Here is a 19,954-nt window from a genome sequence, read left to right on the forward strand (position 1 = left end):
CTATACCCATCCATATCTAAACATTGGCATAAACATATCTAAACTATAAATCTACTATAAATGAGATTTGTACCAAATTGAATCCTTACTACCCCCTAACTGAAAAGGTAATGAGATTGGCATCTATATTACTGAAAGTACAGTACAGTATATATACTTTCAGTTTTGCTACTCTACGCAAAGTGATGGCATATGTTTTGAATTTTGAGTTCTAATGTTCAGCCCAACAAAGCAGTGGATGCGCAGATTTGCAGACAAATTTTAGAACATAAATATGACAACCAGCAATGCTCTGCTATCAAATTATCAAATCCATCAAGCACTATAACTGAGGAATAACCAATTAAAGCAATGAAAGGCAAGCAAATCTTTTCAGAAGGACAAAACTATCTTTCAAGCATTCAGTTCAGAAGATTCAGAACACACGCATTTGGTTCACAGCTTCAGAGTGATTTTGGCTAGCTAGAGAGGAAACTAACGGAACAAAAAGACAAAGCCACGGCTGTTGCGGAGTACGGGCACGAGCGAGCATTGGTAGCAGCAAGGACGCGCATGAGCGCGTGAGCAGCAACAGTCGCCACGCATGAGTATTGGTCTTGATTCATATCCCACTAATCAAACCCTAATCTAATCCAACCCTAATCTAATCGAATGCAGTCCGAGTCAAACCCTAACCAAATCAAACCCTAATCTAATCCAATCCCTATCTAATCTAATCCAATCTAGGCGGCGGCAAGAACCCTAATCTAACCAGTAGCAAAAAACTAAGTTAAGAGGAAGGAGAGAGAGAGAGGAAGGATTCATACCTCAGGAGAGAGAGGAAGGAGTTGGCGACGGAGGAGTCGGCGGCGGTGGGAGGCCGTCGCCGTGGATGGAGGAGAAGGGGATGCGGCAGAGAGGAGGAGTGGGTCGAGTGGAGAATGGAGAGGAGGAGCGGTTCGAGTGGAGAGGAGGAGTGGGTCCACTTGTCAGCGAGTTCTGTGTTTGCTATGTGACAGATTTGATATGTTGAAAAGGGTGGGCATAGATTACAAAACCAACAGCCTCTTCCTAGTCCAGTGGTAGAAACACAGCGAAATAAGCGCCAGGTCGCGGGTTCGAGCCCCCGCTCGCGCATATTTTTTGGCCGTGCACATATATTTTGGTAGCTTGGGTAGAGTAGCAAAATGGCCCACTTGTCAGTGAGTGGGTCGAGTAGCCCACTTGTGAGCGAGATGTGTGTTTGATACTTGACTAGTTTGATGATTTTAAAAGAGATGGCATAGTGGAGAAGACTAGTAGCCTCTTTCTAGCCCAGTGGTAGAAACATAGTGAAACGAGGGCACGATCATGGGTTCGAGTCCCCACTCGCGCATATTTTTTTGCTCACAATGAAACGGTTGTCTGATGGAGCGTGCCCATGTAGTGCAAAATTCAGTTAAAACAACTCTGAAAACATCTCCAGTTCACCAAAAACAACATCTTCAGTTCACCAAAAACAACATCTTCAGTTCAAAAAACATCTTCAGTCCAAAAACAACATCATTTTGCAATCTTTTACATCACAACCAAAACTACATGATCACCAAAACTAAGAAAAACAGCTCTAAAAACAACATCTTCAGTTCATCATTTTGCATCTTCATTTTGCATTGTATCTTCCATCACCAAAACTACATCATTTTGCATTGTATCTTCAACCATCATCTGTCTCATGCATTTTGGTACCTGGAGAGATTTGTACTACAAAAACTACATCAGGATCACATCAACAACAACTACCAAGGAGATTAAATAGCATTAGATCACCAAGGAGACCAAATTTACCTTCGCTACTCATCGTCGTCGATACGAAAACAAGGAACTCTATGCCCACTCCTGTTTTCCTCATCATCACTACAATATTGCAGCATAGTATGATGAGTCCTGTTTTCCTAATCCTCGCTCTCATGTCCATCCGCTACAACCTTTCTTCTTTTCTTGATGCCTTCAACTGTTGCAGCATCAACGATCACACGTTCCCGGTCCCTTCGCACTCTGCTTTACACCGGAACTTCCATAGAGTCATCATCAGCTTGCAACGGAACTTCCGTAGAGTCATCATCTTGGTATGTTGGTCCACCATCACCGGGGCCCTTTTCCACTTCAGTTTCAGTCACACTCCACAAGTGTCCGTGCTCAAAGTTTTGCACAACTCGCCATTTTCTGTGCAAAAGAGTGTCTGGCAGATAAAACACCATTGTTGCTTGTGTTGTTAGAATAAAGGGATCACTCTTATACCAGCACCTTGCAGTGTTGATGATTTTGAAGTGGCCATCATATTTGACAAAAGAGTCTCTCTTCTTCTTGCTACCAAGCTCAAACCAGTCACAGTGAAATAAGACAACCGAGCTATGGATGCCTCCACTAGAGTTGTACTGCAACTCTATGATGCTTCTCAACTGACCATAGAAGTCAATGATCTCACGATCATGTGACCCCTCAGTGACGATTCCACTATTCTGTGTCTTCCTTTTTTCCTCGCGGTCAACGGTGTGGTACCGGACACCGTCAGCAATGCATGCTGAATACACTCTCAGTCGCTTATCCGGTAAGTATGCCAAAGCAAATAGATCATCACTGACCTTCTTCTCCTCATGCAACTTTCCAATCTGCACAAATAAACCATTTAGCAAACAATGGTATTTAACAATTGGCGAATAACACAGAAAACTTCAAACATGTGGCTAAAAATCTCACATGATTCTTAAACCAATTAGCAAACCCCTTGGCAACCCTTTTATCAACATTGATCTTGCTTTCTTCCTAATTTAACTCTTCCTTGCATTTCCTGCAATGCAAACAAAACATGTGAATTAAAACATTAGGCTGGTGCCAACCCAAGCAAAAAAATATATATAATGAGTGCACAAGATATAACGTACTCGATATATGGTAGAACCTCGGCGCAATTGCTGAGCACATACCAAACCATCTTGTCATACTCATCACCAGCCTCCAAGTATTGTGAGGCTCCAAGAAAGTTCACACCATGGTTGAAAACAGAGACATCACCACTTTGCGAATCAGACCGCTCTCTATTTCTTCCCGGCCGGTTCCATCTTGTTTCCACATCGCCAAAGTATCTATAGCAAAAAGTCAAGCACTCGTCAACGACATATGCTTCAGCAATAGAACCTTCAGGTCTTGCCGTGTTTCGCACATAACGCTTACAGGTAAGCAGCCTTCTTTCGATTGGGTACATCCAACCGTATTGCACAGGGCCTCTAAGCATTGCCTCTTTTGGTAAGTGCACCGCCAAATGGACCATCACGGTGAAGAAAGCTGGAGGGAAAATCTTCTCGAGCTTGCAAAGAATAATTGGGATTTCTTTTTCAAGTCTTTCTAGGACAGTTAACTTGAGTGTTTTGTAGCACAGTTCTCTAAAGAAATTTCCCAGCTCAACAACCGCTTCATATATATCCTTGTCCATGATTCCTCGGAGGACCGCTGGTAAAATCCTTTGGAGAAGGATGTGACAATCATGGGTTTTCAGTACTGAAAGCTTGAATCCATCAGAAGTAACACACTTTGCTAGGTTAGCAGCATAACCATCTGGAAATTTCACCGCTCTTAGGAATTCACAGAATGCAAGCTTTTGTTCTTTACTCATTGTATACCATGCTCGTGGCATTTCAAATGAATCTTCATCTTCATTGTGCTGTAGATGCAAATCTTCTCTTATGCCCATGTCCTCCAAATCAATCCTAGAACTAACCGTGTCCTTTGTCTTCCCTTCAATGTTCAGAAACATCCCTAGCAGATTCTCGCATATGTTTTTCTCAATGTGCATTACATCGAGATTATGCCTTAATTTCAGATCAGCCCAGTATGGCAGGTCCCAGAAACAAGACCTCCGGTCCCAACATTGACCTTCCTCACGCTTTCTTTTCTTCGCAAGCTTTCCTGGTCTCACATCTTTCACCTTTTCAAGTTGCTGCTCCAGCTCTTCTTTAGTGAATTCAGCTGGCTTGTCATGGGTTTCATTCTCACCATTAAAATCTTTGCTTCTTCGCCAGCGATGGTTTCGGGGAAGAAAGCGGCGGTGCCCAATATAGCAGATCTTGCTCCTTATTCTCTTTGAGCAAGGGTCTTTGTCACAATGGGCACATGCCTTATAACCCGCTGTGATCCTCCCAGACAGAGTGTGCAGAGCCGGGAAATCATGGAAGGACCATATGATTGCAGCACGTAGATTGAACTTTTCTTCCGGACTCAAGGCATCGTATGTAGGTACACCAGTCCAGAGCTGGAGCAGTTCTTCTACGAGGGGCTCCATAAAGACATCAAAATCCTTTCCTGGAGACTCTGGACCCGGGATAAGCAATGACATCATGAAGTTGGACTGATCCATGCATGCCCATGGTGGCAGGTTGTACGGCACCACAAAAACTGGCCACATGCTATAAGACGTGCTCATGTTCCCAAACGGATTAAACCCATCTGTGGCAATGCCAAGTTTTACGTTCCTTGGATCTGCAGCAAAATCTAAATGTATACGGTCAAACTCTTTCCATGCCTCTCCGTCCGCTGGATGGCTCAGCTCATTGTCCACAGGTTGCCGCTTCAGCTTGTGCCACTGTACCTCACGCGATGATTTCTTCGAGATGAACATCCGCTGCAGCCTTGGTATCAACGGAAAGTGCCTCAGTACCTTCTCCGGTATTGACTTCTTCCCATAAACATCTTTCCACCTAGAGGCATTGCATTTTGGACAGTTGTCATGCTTTGCTAAATACTTCCGAAACAAGACACAGTTATTTGGGCACACATGTATTGACACATAACCTAACCCCAGCCTGCGGATTATGCTCAATGCTTCATCATATGATCTGGGAACACAACTATCAGGGAATTGCAATCTCAAAAGGCGGAGTATTGCGTTGAATGCAGCATTGCTAATCAGGTAGAAAGACTTGATGTGGAGTAACTTCACGGTGAAGGTAAATCTTGAAAATTTACCCCCTTCATGAGCTGCGCGCTTCGCCTCCTCTAACACCTCAGCAAACAATGACTTCTGTCCATCAGCATGATCTTCAGCATCATACAAATCCTTCAATAGGTCAGGAATCCTATCATCTTCATGCCCATCCTCTTCCTCCAAACCAGCATTATCTCGCAAAACCTTTTCCATGAAATCAATGCCAGCATCACTACCACCCATGATATGAGGGGCCTCTGTATCAGCTTCAAAATGTTGAGGTTGTCTGTCTAAAGTTTCTCCATGATATATCCACCTATCATATGTGCTGGACATCCCATTAAGAAGCAGATGATCTTCCACTCTTCCTTGAGCCATTCTTGAACGGTTGAGGCATTCGCAGCATGGGCAAAGAATGTGAGCATCGTTGGCAAAATTTGCTCGAACAAATGCCATGAAATCATCAACTCCTTTCATATGTTCTTTCGAAAACTTTCTAACTCCTTTACTAATCCAGCTCCTGTCCATCTGCCAAAGACAACAAATTGTTGCAACTTAGCAAATCAATCTAAGTGCATCAACATTAATTAATGAAAATGGATGGAAGTAATGGCACCCAACTTTATATGCTAACTCCCTAACCACAACATTCAGCTATTTCTAATTTCTCACTACTTTAGTCCAGTTCACATGGTTTAGTGATTTCACATGGGAGCAATAAAAAGCAGTTCATAGGAATTATAGATTTCACATGGGAGAGAAGAAAAGCTAACAAAAACCTGCTGGTTCACAAAAAAACAAAGGTGGTTTACAAAGAACTACTGTGGTTAAACCACCAACAATAACAACATATGCTGCCACAAAGAACTATTGTGGTCAAACCACCAACAATAACAGCACTGTAAATTTACATGAATGACATTTCCAAGATTGCATAAAATCTACATCAATGAGATTTTTCCTAGTTTCCATCAAGTCTACATCAATACTGATGTTCTTTAACAGATTTGAGGCTGAAATTTCAGAGGTGTAACATCAAATCTACATCAACTCCCTTCATATTTTCCAAGTTTACATCAAATCTACATAAACCTTAGGCTGGAACTTCAGAGGTGCAGATTGATTATTCATACAACCATACACACACACATTATGACATCCACAAAACTAGTTACATTGCCCATTGCTCAAAAATTTAGATCAGACAAATTCAGTTTAGGAGCAAAGTTCAAAGTTCTAGACAGTCCAAAGTTCTCTACATACCTATGATCATATCAGACAAATTAAGTCCTATTAGTTCTCCACACAAACATTTCCTAGGATCAAACAAAGTTCTCCCCTGCCCCTCAGCTAGTGTTGTAACAAGATCAGCATGAGAGGAGAGGGGTGCATACTGGGAGGTGTGTTCATCCCCTGCCCCTCAGCTAGTAAGATAATAAAACTCAAATTACCTCTCTCTTTCTCCGCTGCCCCTCAGCAGCAGGAGCAACACAGGCTAGTGTTCATGAGCAGGCGCAACACAGGAAAATCTGAGGCGTGGGGGAGAGGAGAGGGGGAAGGAGAGGGGTGCATAGTGGGCGAGGTCTGCTTGCGGCGCCGATGACTCCCCCATGCTCGGTGGCGGCGAGTCCCCCATGCGTGGGCGAGGCAAGCGGCGAGGTCGCCGTTCATGTCATGGGAGAGGCGAGCTGCGAGATCGCCGTTCCTGTTATGGTCGAGGCGAGCGGCCCCGGCAACACCACCGCCGGTCACCGCCCCCGCCCCTGCCGGTTGCTTCCGCTGCCGGCCCATGCCCCGCCCCTGCGCCCGTCGTCGCCCGCCACCACCTGGCCGGAAGACCTAGAAAAACGCCCGCCGCCACCTGGACAGAAGACCTAGAAAAATGCTAAGTGTTTCTCTATTCGATGCCACCTGTGAAGGAAATATGCCCTAGAGGCAATAATAAAGTTATTATTTATTTCCTTATATCATGATAAATGTTTATTATTCATGCTAGAATTGTATTAGCCGGAAACATAATACATGTGTGAATACATAGACAAACAGAGTGTCACTAGTATGCCTCTACTTGACTAGCTCGTTGATCAAAGATGGTTAAGTTTCCCAGCCATTGACATGGGTTGTCATTTGATTAACGGGATCACATCATTAGGAGAATGATGTGATTGACATGACCCATTCCATTAGCTTAGCACACGATCGTTTAGTATGTTGCGATTGCTTTCTTCATGACTTATACATGTTCCTATGACTATGAGATTATGCAACTCCCGTTTACTGGAGGAACACTTTGTGTGCTACCAAACGTCACAACGTAACTGGGTGATTATAAAGGTGCTCTACAGGTGTCTCCAAAGGTACTTTTTGGGTTGGCGTATTTCGAGATTAGGATTTGTCACTCCGATTGTCGGAGAGGTATCTCTGGGCCCTCTCGGTAATGCACATCACTTAAGCCTTGCAAGCATTGCAACTAATGAGTTAGTTGTGGGATGATGTATTACGGAACGAGTAAAGATACTTGCTGGTAACGAGATTGAACTAGGTATTGAGATACCGACGATCGAATCTCGGGCAAGTAACATACCGATGACAAAGGGAACAACATATGTTGTTATGCGGTCTGACCGATAAAGATCTTCGTAGAATATGTAGGAGCCAATATGAGCATCCAGGTTCCGCTATTGGTTATTGACCGGAGACGTGTCTCGGTCATGTCTACATAGTTCTCGAACCCGTAGGGTCCGCACGCTTAACGTTACGATGACAATTATATTATGAGTTTATATGTTTTGATGTACCGAAGGTTGTTCAGAGTCCCGGATGTGATCACGGACATGACGAGGAGTCTCAAAATGATTGAGACATGAATATTGATATATTGGAAGCCTATGTTTGGATATCGGAAGTGTTCCGGGTGAAATTAGGATTTTACCGGAGTACCGGGAGGTTACCGGAACCCCCCGGGAATCAAATGGGCCTTAGTGGGCCTAGGTGGAAGAGAGGAGAGGAGGCAAGGGCTGGCCGCATGCCCCTCCCCCTTAGTCCGAATAGGACAAGGAGATAGGGGCGGCGCTCCCCCTTCCTTCCTTCTCCTCCACTCCTTCCCCCTAAGTCCTAATCCAACTAGGAAAAAGGAGGGGTGGCCGGCCGCACCCCGCCTTGCTCCTTTATATACGGGGGCAGGGGCACCCCAGGGACACAAGAATTGATCATTGATCTCTTAGCCATGTGCAGTGCCCCCCTCCACCATAGTCCACCTTGATAATACTGTAGCGGTGCTTAGGCGAAGCCCTATGTCGGTAGAACATCAACATCGTCACCATGCCATCGTGCTGACGAAACTCTCCCTCAACACTCGGCTGGATCGGAGTTCGAGGGACGTCATTGGGCTGAACGTGTGCTAAACTCGGAGTGTCGTACGTTCGGTACTTGATCGGTCGGATCGTGAAGACGTATGACTACATCAACCGCGTTGTGCTAACGCTTCTGCTTTCGGTCTACGAGGGTACATGGACAACACTCTTCCCTCTCGTTGCTATGCATCACTATGATCTTGCGTGTGCGTAGGATTTTTTTTGAAATTACTACGTTCCCCAACAATGGTATCAGAGCCTAGTTTTATGCGTTGATGTTATATGCACGAGTAGAACACAAGTGAGTTGTGGGCGATATAAGTCATATTGCTTACCAGCATGTCATACTTTGGTTCGGCGGTATTGTTGGATGAAGCGGCCTGGACCGACATTACGCATACGCTTACGCGAGACTGGTTCAACCGACATGCTTTGCACATAGGTAGCTGGCGGGTGTCAGTTTCTCCAACTTTAGTTGAACCGAGTGTGGCTATGCCCGGTCCTTGCGAAGGTTAAAACAACACCAACTTGACAAATTATCATTGTGGTTTTGATGCATAGGTAAGAACGGTTCTTGCTAAGCCCATAGCAGCCACGTAAAACTTGCAACAACAAAGTAGAGGACGTCTAACTTGTTTTTGCAGGGCATGTTGTGATGTGATATGGTCAAGACATGCTGCTAAATTTTATTGTATGCGATGATCATGTTTTGTAACCGAGTTATCGGCAACTGGCAGGAGCCATATGGTTGTCGCTTTATTGTATGCAATGCAATCGCCCTATAATGCTTTACTTTATCACTAAGCGGTAGCGATAGTCGTGGAAGCATAAGATTGGCGAGACGACAATGATGCTACGATGGAGATCAAGGTGTCGTGCCGGTGACGATGGTGATCATGATGGTGCTTTGGAGATGGAGATCACAAGCAGAAGATGATGATGGCCATATCATATCACTTATATTGGTTGCATGTGATGTTTATCTTTTATGCATCGTATCTTGCTTTGATTGACGGTAGCATTATAAGATGATCTCTCACTAAATTTCGAGATAAAAGTGTTCTCCCTGAGTATGCACCGTTGCCAAAGTTCGTCGTGCCCAGACACCACGTGATGATCGGGTGTGATAAGCTCTACGTCCATGTACAACGGGTGCAAGCCAGTTTTGCACACGCAGAATACTCATGTTAAACTTGACGAGCCTAGCATATGCAGATATGGCCTCAGAACACTGAGACCGAAAGGTCGAGCGTGAATCATATAGTAGATATGATCAACATAGCGATGTTCACCATTGAAAGCTACTCCATTTCACGTGATGATCGGTTATGGTTTAGTTGATTTGGATCACGTGATCACTTAGAGGATTAGAGGGATGTCTTTCTAAGTGGGAGTTCTTAAGTAATATAATTAATTGAACTTAAATTTATCATGAACTTAGTACCTGATAGTATCTTGCTTGTCTATGTTGATTGTAGATAGATGGCCCGTGCTGTTGTTCTGTTGAATTTTAATGCGTTCCTTGAGAAAGCAAAGTTGAAAGATGATGGTAGCAATTACACGGACTGGGTCCGTAACTTGAGGATTATCCTCATTGCTGCACAGAGGAATTACATCCTGGAAGCACCGCTGAGTGCCAGGCCTGCTGCTGATGCAACTGACGAAACTAAGAACGTCTGGCAGAGCAAAGCTGATGACTACTCGATAGTTCAGTGTGCCATGCTTTACGGCTTAGAACCGGGACTTCAACGACGTTTTGAACGTCATGGAGCATATGAGATGTTCCAGGAGTTGAAGTTAATATTTCAAGCAAATTCCCAGATTGAGAGATATGAACTCTCTGATAAGTTCTACAGCTGCAAAATGGAGGAGAATAGTTCTGTCAGTGAACATATACTCAGAATGTCTGGGTACCATAATCACTTGACTCAGCTGGGAGTTAATCTTCCGGTTGATAGTGTCATTGACAGAGTTCTTCAATCACTGCCACCAAGCTACAAGAGCTTCGTGATGAAATATAATATGCAAGGGATGAATAAGACAATTCCCGAGCTCTTCGCAATGCTAAAAGCTGCGGAGGTAGAAATCAAGAAGGAGCATCAAGTGTTGATGGTAAACAAGACCACTAGTTTCAAGAAAAAGGGCAAAGGGAAGAAGAAGGGGAACTTCAAGAAGAACAACAAGCAAGTTGCTGCTTAGGAGAAGAAACCCAAGTCTAGACCTAAGCCTGAAACTGAGTGCTTCTACTGCAAGCAGACTGGTCACTGGAAGCGGAACTGCCCCAAGTATTTGGCGGATAAGAAGGATGGCAAGGTGAACAAAGGTATATGTGATATACATGTTATTGATGTGTACCTTATTAGAGCCCGCAATAGCACCTAGGTATATGATACTGGTTCTGTTGCTAATATTTGCAACTTGAAACAGGGACTACGGATTAAGCGAACACTGGCAAAGGACGAGGTGACGATGCGCGTGGGAAACGGTTCCAAAGTCGATGTGATCGCGGTCGGCACGCTACCTCTACATCTACCTTTGGGATTAGTATTAGATCTAAATAATTGTTATTTGGTGCCAGCGTTGAGAATGAACATTATATTTGGATCTTGTTTGATGCGATACGGTTATTCATTTAAATCAAAGAATAATGGTTGTTCTATTTATATGAGTAATATCTTTTATGGTCAAGCACCCTAAAAGAGTGGTCTAGTTTTGATGAATCTCGATAGTAGTGATACACATATTCATAATGTTGAAGCCAAAAGATGCAGAGTTGATAATGATAGTGCAACTTATTTGTGGCACTGCCGTTTAGGTCATATAGGTATAAACCGAATGAAGAAACTCCATACTGATGGACTTTCAGAACCACTTGATTATGAATCACTTGGTACTTGCGAACCGTGCCTCATGGGCAAGATGACTAAAACGCCATTCTCCGGAACTATGGAGAGAGCAACAAATTTGTTGGAAATCATACATACAAATGTATGTGGTCCGATGAATGTTGAGGCTCGTGGAGGATATCGTTATTTTCTCACCTTCACAGATGATTTAAGCAGATATGGCTATATCTACTTAATGAAGCATAAGTCTAAAACATTTGAATAGTTCAAAGAATTTCAGAGTGAAGTTGAAAATCATCATAACAAGAAAATAAAGTTTCTACGATCTGATCGTGGAGGAGAATATTTGAGTTACGAGTTTGGTCTACATTTGAAACAATGCGGAATAGTTTTGCAACTCACGCCACCCGGAACACCACAACGTAATGGTGTGTCCAAACGTCGTAATCATACTTTACTAGATATGGTGCGATCTATGATGTCTCTTACAGATTTACCACTCTCGTTTTGGGGTTATGCTTTAGAGACGGCCGCATTCACGTTAAATAGGGCACCATCGAAATCCGTTGAGATGACGCCTTACGAACTGTGGTTTGGCAAGAAATCAAAGTTGTCATTTCTGAAAGTTTGGGGCTGCGATGCTTATGTGAAAAAGCTTCAACCTGATAAGCTCGAACCCAAATCGGAGAAATGTGTCTTCATAGGATACCCAAAGGAGACTGTTGGGTACACCTTCTATCACAGATCCGAAGGCAAGACATTCGTTGCTAAGAATGGATCCTTTCTAGAGAAGGAGTTTCTCTCGAAAGAAGTGAGTGGGAGGAAAGTAGAACTTGATGAGGTAACTGTACCTGCTCCCTTATTGGAAAGTAATACATCATAGAAATCGGTTTCTGTGACACCTACACCTACTAGTGAGGAAGTTAATGATGATTATTATGAAACGTCAGATCAAGTTGCTACTGATCTTCATAGATCAACCAGAGTTAGATCCGCACCAGAGTGGTATGGTAATCCCGTTCTGGAAGTCATGCTACTAGATCATGATGAACCTACAAACTATGAAGAAGTGATGGTGAGCCCAGATCCCGCAAAATGGCTTGAAGCCATGAAATCTGAGATGTGATCCATGTATGAGAACAAAGTGTGGACTTTGGTTGACTTGCCCGTTGATCGGCAAGCAATTGAGAATAAATGGATCTTGAAGAAGAAGACTGACGCTGACGGTAATGTTACTGTCTACAAAGCTCGACTTGTTGCGAAAGGTTTTCGACAAGTTCAAGGGATTGACTACGATGAGACCTTCTCACTCGCAGCGATGCTTAAGTCTGTCCGAATCATGTTAGCAATTGCCGCGTTTCATGATTATGAAATATGGCAGATGGATGTCAAAACTGCATTCTTGAATGGATTTCTGGAAGAAGAGTTGTATATGATGCAACTGGAAGGTTTTGTCGATCCAAAGGGAGCTAACAAAGTGTGCAAGCTCTAGCGATCCATTTATGGACTGGTGCAAGCCTCTCGGAGTTGGAATAAATGCTTTGATAGTGTGATCAAAGCATTTGGTTTTATACAGACTTTTCGAGAAGTCTGTATTTATAAGAAAGTGAGTGGGAGCTCTGTAGCATTTCTGATGTTATATGTGGATGACATATTGCTGATTGGAAATGATATAGAATTTCTGGATATCATAAAGGGATACTTGAATAAGAGTTTTTCAATGAAAGACCTCGGTGAAGCTACTTATATATTAGGCATTAAGATCTATAGAGATAGATCAAGACGCTTAATTAGACTTTCACAAAGCACATACCTTGATAAAGATTTGAAGAAGTTCAAAATGGATCAAGCAAAGAAAGGGTTCTTGCTTGTGTTACAAGGTGTGAAGTTGAGTATGACTCAATGCCCGACCACTGCAGAAGATAGAGAGAAAATGAAAGATGTTCCCTATGCTTCAGCCATATGCTCTATCATGTATGCAATGCTGTGTACCAGACCTGATGTGTGCCTTGCTATAAGTCTAGCAGGGAGGTACCAAAGTAATCCAGGAGTGGATCACTGGACATCGGTTAAGAACAACCTGAAGTACCTGAAAAGGACTAAGGATATGTTTCTCGTTTATGGAGGTGACAAAGAACTCATCGTATATGGTTACGTTGATGCAAGCTTTGACACTGATCTGGACGATTCTAAATCGCAAACCAGATACGTGTTTACATTGAACGATGGAGCTGTCAGTTGGTGCAGTTCTAAACAAAGCGTCGTGGCGGGATCTACATGTGAAGCGGAGTACATAGCTGCTTCGGAAGAAGCAAATGAAGGAGTCTGGATGAAGGAGTTCATATCCGATCTAGGTGCCATACCTAGTGCATCGGGTCCAACGAAAATCTTTTGTGACAATACTGGAGCAATTGCCTTAGCGAAGGAATCCAGATTTCACAAGAGAACCAAGCACATCAAGAGACGCTTCAATTCCATCCGGGATCTAGTCCAGGTGGGAGACATAGAAATTTGCAAGATACATAAGGATCTGAATGTTGCAGACCCGTTGACTAAGCCTCTTCCACGAGCAAAACATGATCAGCACCAAGGCTCCATGGGTGTTAGAATCATTACTGTGTAATCTAGATTATTGACTCTAGTGCAAGTGGGAGACTGAAGGAAATATGCCCTAGAGGCAATAATAAAGTTATTATTTATTTCCTTATATCATGATAAATGTTTATTATTCATGCTAGAATTGTATTAACCGAAAACATAATACATGTGTGAATACATAGACAAACAGAGTGTCACTAGTATGCCTCTACTTGACTAGCTCGTTGATCAAAGATGGTTACGTTTCCTAGCCATTGACATGGGTTGTCATTTGATTAACGGGATCACATCATTAGGAGAATGATGTGATTGACATGACCCATTCCGTTAGCTTAGCACACGATCGTTTAGTATGTTGCGATTGCTTTCTTCATGACTTATACATGTTCCTATGACTATGAGATTATGCAACTCCCGTTTACCGGAGGAACACTTTGTGTGCTACCAAACGTCACAACGTTACTAGGTGATTATAAAGGTGCTCTACAGGTGTCTCCGAAGGTACTTGTTGGGTTGGCGTATTTCGAGATTAGGATTTGTCACTCCGATTGTCGGAGAGGTATCTCTGGGCCCTCTCGGTAATGCACATCACTTAAGCCTTGCAAGCATTGCAACTAATGAGTTAGTTGCGGGATGATGTATTACGGAATGAGTAAAGAGACTTGCTGGTAACGAGATTGAACTAGGTATTGAGATACCAACGATCGAATCTCGGGAAAGTAACATACCGATGACCAAGGGAACAACGTATGTTGTTATGCGGTCTGACCGATAAAGATCTTTGTAGAATATGTAGGAGCCAATATGAGCATCCAGGTTCCGCTGTTGGTTATTAACCGGAGACGTGTCTCGGTCATGTCTACATAGTTCTCGAACCCGTAGGGTCCGCACTTTTAACGTTATGATGACAATTATATTATGATTTTATATGTTTTGATGTACCGAAGGTTGTTCGGAGTCCCGGATGTGATCACGGACATGACGAGGAGTCTCGAAATGATCGAGACATGAAGATTGATATATTGGAAGCCTATGTTTGGATATCGGAAGTGTTCCGGGTGAAATCGGAATTTTACCGGAGTACCGGGAGGTTACCGGAACCCCCCGGGAATCAAATGGGCCTTAGTGGGACGTGGTGGAAGAGAGGAGAGGAGGCAAGGGCTGGCCGCGCGCCCCTCCCCCCTAGTCCGAATAGGACAAGGAGAGGGGGGCGGCGCCCCCCTTCCTTCCTTCTCCTCCACTCCTTCCCCCCAAGTTCTAATCCAACTAGGAAAAAGGAGGGGAGTCTTACTCCCGGTAGCAGTAGGACTCCTCCTGCGCGCCTCCTCCTATGGCCGGCCGCACCCCCCTGCTCCTTTATATACGGGGGCAGGGGGGCACCCCAGGGACACAACAATTGATCATTGATCTCTTAGCCATGTGCGGTGCCCCCCTCCACCATAGTCCACCTCGATAATACTGTAGCGGTGCTTAGGCAAAGCCCTGCGTCGGTAGAACATCAACATCGTCACCATGCCATCGTGCTGACGAAACTCTCCCTCAACACTCGGCTAGATCGGAGTTCGAGGGACGTTATTGGGCTGAACGTGTGCTGAACTCGGAGGTGCCGTACATTCGGTACTTGATCGGTCGGATCATGAAGACGTACGACTACATCAACCGCGTTGTGCTAACGCTTCCGCTTTCGGTCTACGAGGGTACGTGGACAACATTCTCCCCTCTCGTTGCTATGAATCACCATGATCTTGCATGTGCATAGGAATTTTTTTGAAATTACTACGTTCCCCAACAACCTGTTCGGAAGGTCCCACTTGACAATGATACGAGAGAGCCGTAGTTTTATATAACGTATAGGCAAATTCCCATACATGAGAAACTATCCCTCTCTAGCCCGGCGGTAGCGAGCGAGCGAATCAAGCACGAGGTCGTGGGTTCGAGTCCTGCCTCACGCATCTTTTTTGGGCGAATTAAGCTCTCGGGCGCCTGTCAAATGGGTCCCGCCTGTCAGTGTGTGCCCCGCCTGTCTGTTGAATATTAACATTTAAGCAAAAATGACACCTAGACAATGACACATAAGCGAGGTTGCTGAGGTGGCTGCCTAATCATCCTAATGCATTAAAAATAAAGGGTAGTGACCATTTATATTGGTCGTTATCTGCTAGGCATGAGGCAGTGGATAGTGCTACTAGCTTTACGACCATTTCCTCTAATGAAATTATGACCTTTCTGACCAAAATGGTCGTTATGGTTTAGGGTTTGGAGCCCCCCAGATAGCTTTTGACCAATTGGTCTAAAATGGTCATAAATTTATGACCAATTCTTCCAGGGTCACTGACAGAAGGTCATAAGTTGACATATTTCTTCTGTGGGAGCCGGCATGTCGAGCCACAGGGTGGCGTCCAACCACCCTTCCTCGATCAGCGCAGTTGGCTCCGAATTAAGGGTCGGAGCCGATCCGGGTGCGGCCTCTAGGGCACTGTTCGGCAGCAGAGCTAGATCATGCTCGTCGTGATAGTGCGGCGCGCTCGGCAGTGGCTCGAATCCGTCGGAGATCAAGTCCCCGCGGATGTCAGCCGTGTAGTTTAAACTTCCAAATCTAACCTGACGGCCAGGGGCATAGCTTTCGATCTGCTCCAGATGGCCAAGTGAATTGGCTCGCAGTGCGAAGCCACCGAAGACGAAGATCTGTCCGGGGAGGAAGGTCTCACCCTGGATTGCATCGCTATTGATGATTGTAGGAGCCATCAAGCCTAACGGTGACGACACAGAGGAACTCTCAATGAAAGCACCAATGTCGGTGTCAAAACCGGTGGATCTCGGGTAGGGGGTCCCGAACTGTGCGTCTAGGTTGGATGGTAACAGGAGGCAAGGGACACGAAGTTTTACCCAGGTTCGGGCCCTCTTGATGGAGGTAAAACCCTACGTCCTGCTTGATTAATATTGATGATATGGGTAGTACAAGAGTAGATCTACCACGAGATCGGAGAGGCTAAACCCTAGAAGCTAGCCTATGGTATGATTGTTGTTCTGTATGTTGTCCTACGGACTAAAACCCTCCGGTTTATATAGACACCGAAGAGGGTCAGGGTTACACAAAGTCGGTTACAATGGTAGGAGATCTACATATCCGTATCGCCAAGCTTGTCTTCCATGCCAAGGAAAGTCCCTTGCGGACACAGGACGAAGTCTTCAATCTTGTATCTTCATAGTCGAGGAGTCCGGCTGAAGGTATAGTCCGGCCATCCGGACACCCCCTAATCCAGGACTCCCTTAACTGGCGATGCCTTTGTTGTTTCCCTTTGTTTCTTGTTTTCTTTTCGGGCTGCGTGCATCCTAGATGTTTTTGTGACATCTTGTTGGTGCAGAGGCTGGGTATAATTGGTATTTTCGCGATATTAATATATTCCCTTTTTAAAAAGGTCATTTTTGCACTTGGTGCCCAGTCTAGATGCACTTACCACCATGTTGAAATACCCTAGACCATGTTATAGATAATGGGAGTTAAGCATCTCCAAGGCGGACCCTTAAACATCCACTATATGTCCAGACCACTTTTGCCATCCAACGGGACATGTATGTCCGCTTAGCAGTTGGGACGTACGAATTCCGATATCCAAGAGACAAACGCGGGGGAGCTTTGCCGGAGTCCGCACATGCACTTGACCAACCACATGCATGGTCCCTCTCTTCTCTCTCTCGTCCCATGCCCACATGCATGGTCCCCCTCTTCTCTCTCTCCTCCCTACCAGACACTAAACCACAAATATCCCACCACATACATGGTCCCCACCTACTTTTTATCCTCCCAACCGGATACTTTGTGATTAGCATTGGAGGGCTCCCTCTCGTATCATGTCTGCGGACCGAGTCCGGACATAAAAACAGGCATACACTAGAGGAATTTGCAGGTCGGTGTTGGAGATGCCCTTACCCCAACAACTTATCCCTCCCCACTAGTGATCCACCAAGGCCGAGAAGCAACACATGGCTGCTCCTTAATCAGCCCGAGCGGAGACAGCCCGCGGGGAAGATCAGCCGAAAGCGAAGACTCGACACCATCGTGGTGGTGTGAGGAGCGAAACCCTACCAAGAGGGAAAAAGTTGGCTCTTTATGATTTGATGTCAATACAGGTTAGTGAATTCATTTTCATTTTCTTTTGAAATCAGTTGCTAATTGCAACCAGGTGTTGTGACTATTGAAAGATCATGGATGTCGCCTAGGGGGGGGGGTGAATGATACGTCTCCAATGTATCTATAATTTTTGATTGTTCCATGCTATTATATTATCTTTTTTGGATGTTTTATATGCATTAATATGCTATTTTACATTATTTTTGGGACTAACCTATTAACATAGAGCCCAGTGCCAGTTTCTGTTTTTCCTTGTTTTTGAGTTTTACAGAAAAGGAATATCAAATGGAGTCCAAACGAGATGAAAATTTACGATGATTTTATGGACCAGAAGAGACCCACAAAGCATCAGAGTTGGGCCAGAAGAGTCCCGAGGCAACCACAAGCCTAGGGGGTGCGCCCCCTGGCTTGTGGGCTCCTTGGGAACCCCCCTAACTTGTTTCTGACGCCAAACATTCCTATAAATATGGAAGCCCCGAAAGGAAACCAAGATCAGGAGTTTCGTCACCGTAAGCCCCTATGGCCACGAAAAACCAAGTAGGAGCCCGTTCCAGCACCCTGCCGGAGGGGGAAACCATCATCGGAGGCATCCTGGCGGTCTCCATGATGAGGAGGGAGTAGTTCACCCTCGGGGTTGAGGGTATCACTAGTACAACGAGGTGCTATACAAACGGGTTTTAACCCCTTTCTGCGACGACATTTGGAACTGTCGCCTAGTGAGTGACTGCGATAGGGGGGGTCCTTCCCACATGACCCAAAAACCTTCGGGGATATGCCCTCCTGGCACACATGCTCGGAAAAATGAGGTCGTGTGCGACCAGCGAGCGATCAAATATGGCTATACATACAGTAGTGCTAAAATACAATTATACAGGTGAAATCATTTCCGGTCGTAAGTACATCCCACACAGTCAGTCCCCGCTAAATGTTTCTGTTTGTATGTGCATTCCACACGGTCAATCCAAGGAATATGTTTCCATTAGTATGTACATCCCACATAGTTAATCCGAGAAGTACGTTTCTGTTCGTATATACATCCCAGATAGTCACTCCAAGGAAAACGTTTCTGTTTGCAGGTACATCACACATAAATTTTCTCCATTAAATAATTTGCGATAGCATTACCATTGCACATGATATTAACATTTATCATTTGCGTTATTGAATGCATCACACACGATGCGTAGAAAAAACTGTGTGGCAAAGGCTGTCCATCACACACACTTTTTATGTGGTAATCGTTTGCGCAAGGTGGCCTATCGCAAACAGTTTTCAAGAGGATGTCGTGTGTGATTGTTCATTGATCCAACACGGTTTATTCCTAGAAACCGTGTGCGTTGCCTGAGGTCATCGCCCACGAGGTTTTCTCAATAATCGTTTGCAATAGAAAAACCCAAATTAGCAGGCTAATTGGCCATTAGCAGGCTAATTGTCCTATTATTAATAATCCATTTATTAATCTAATTGACATTTCATATTAAGCACACAATATATTTCATTTTCATATTAAGAAAGCAGGATTCCATAATTGAAATACATCAGAGTACAACATCATATAGCTTCAACACTCAGCTACCCCATTACACAACTGCACCAGCACCAAGTTTCACATGCAACATCTATAACCTTTCGAAATTAGCATCATAGACGGTACATAGGCAGATGTATCTCATCTGGAAAACTGCTGAAGCGGAAGGCGAATATTGAGCCTTCATTGATGTTGAAGGTCTTTGCGACCTTAGGCCAGTGCCTGTGGATGATTGACCATCCATCCTTCGTCCGCTTCTGGAACACTTCAATATTGAACCGTGGGTGTTGTATGAAAACCTTCCTCGCCTCCTGACCATACAGGTGGTTTGAGAGGTAATCATCAGTGAACTGCTTTGGAAAGGCCTGAAAACAAGGATATGCATAAATATCTTCTCGAAATTTGAAATGGCGCAAAGGAATTAAAAAAGACAAGGTATAACAGTTAGTACCATCCCATAGTGAACTGATGGCTTGTTCATTGTGCAGACAAAGATCTTGTTGTTTTTTGTCGCTAATTTCTTTATCGTAACAATCTTTCTGAGTGTCTTGACTTGAC

General features: G+C 44.4%; 1 protein-coding gene across 1 annotated transcript; it reads right to left on the minus strand.

The window, feature by feature from the left end:
* Positions 1–2,021: 2,021 nt before the first annotated feature.
* On the minus strand, positions 2,022–5,467 carry LOC147980696 (uncharacterized). Its single transcript, XM_087515717.1, has 4 exons — positions 2,921–5,467; positions 2,795–2,809; positions 2,266–2,630; positions 2,022–2,184 (listed from the first exon to the last, which is right to left on the minus strand). The coding sequence occupies exons 1-4, from the start codon at positions 5,465–5,467 to the stop codon at positions 2,022–2,024; spliced, it is 3,090 nt and encodes a 1,029-aa protein (XP_087371843.1).
* Between the last annotated feature and the right edge of the window lie 14,487 nt (positions 5,468–19,954).

The sequence above is a fragment of the Triticum urartu genome, chromosome 3A (assembly GCF_056163025.1).
Source record: "Triticum urartu cultivar PI428250 chromosome 3A, HENAU_Tu73, whole genome shotgun sequence".
Lineage (NCBI taxonomy): Eukaryota > Viridiplantae > Streptophyta > Magnoliopsida > Poales > Poaceae > Triticum > Triticum urartu.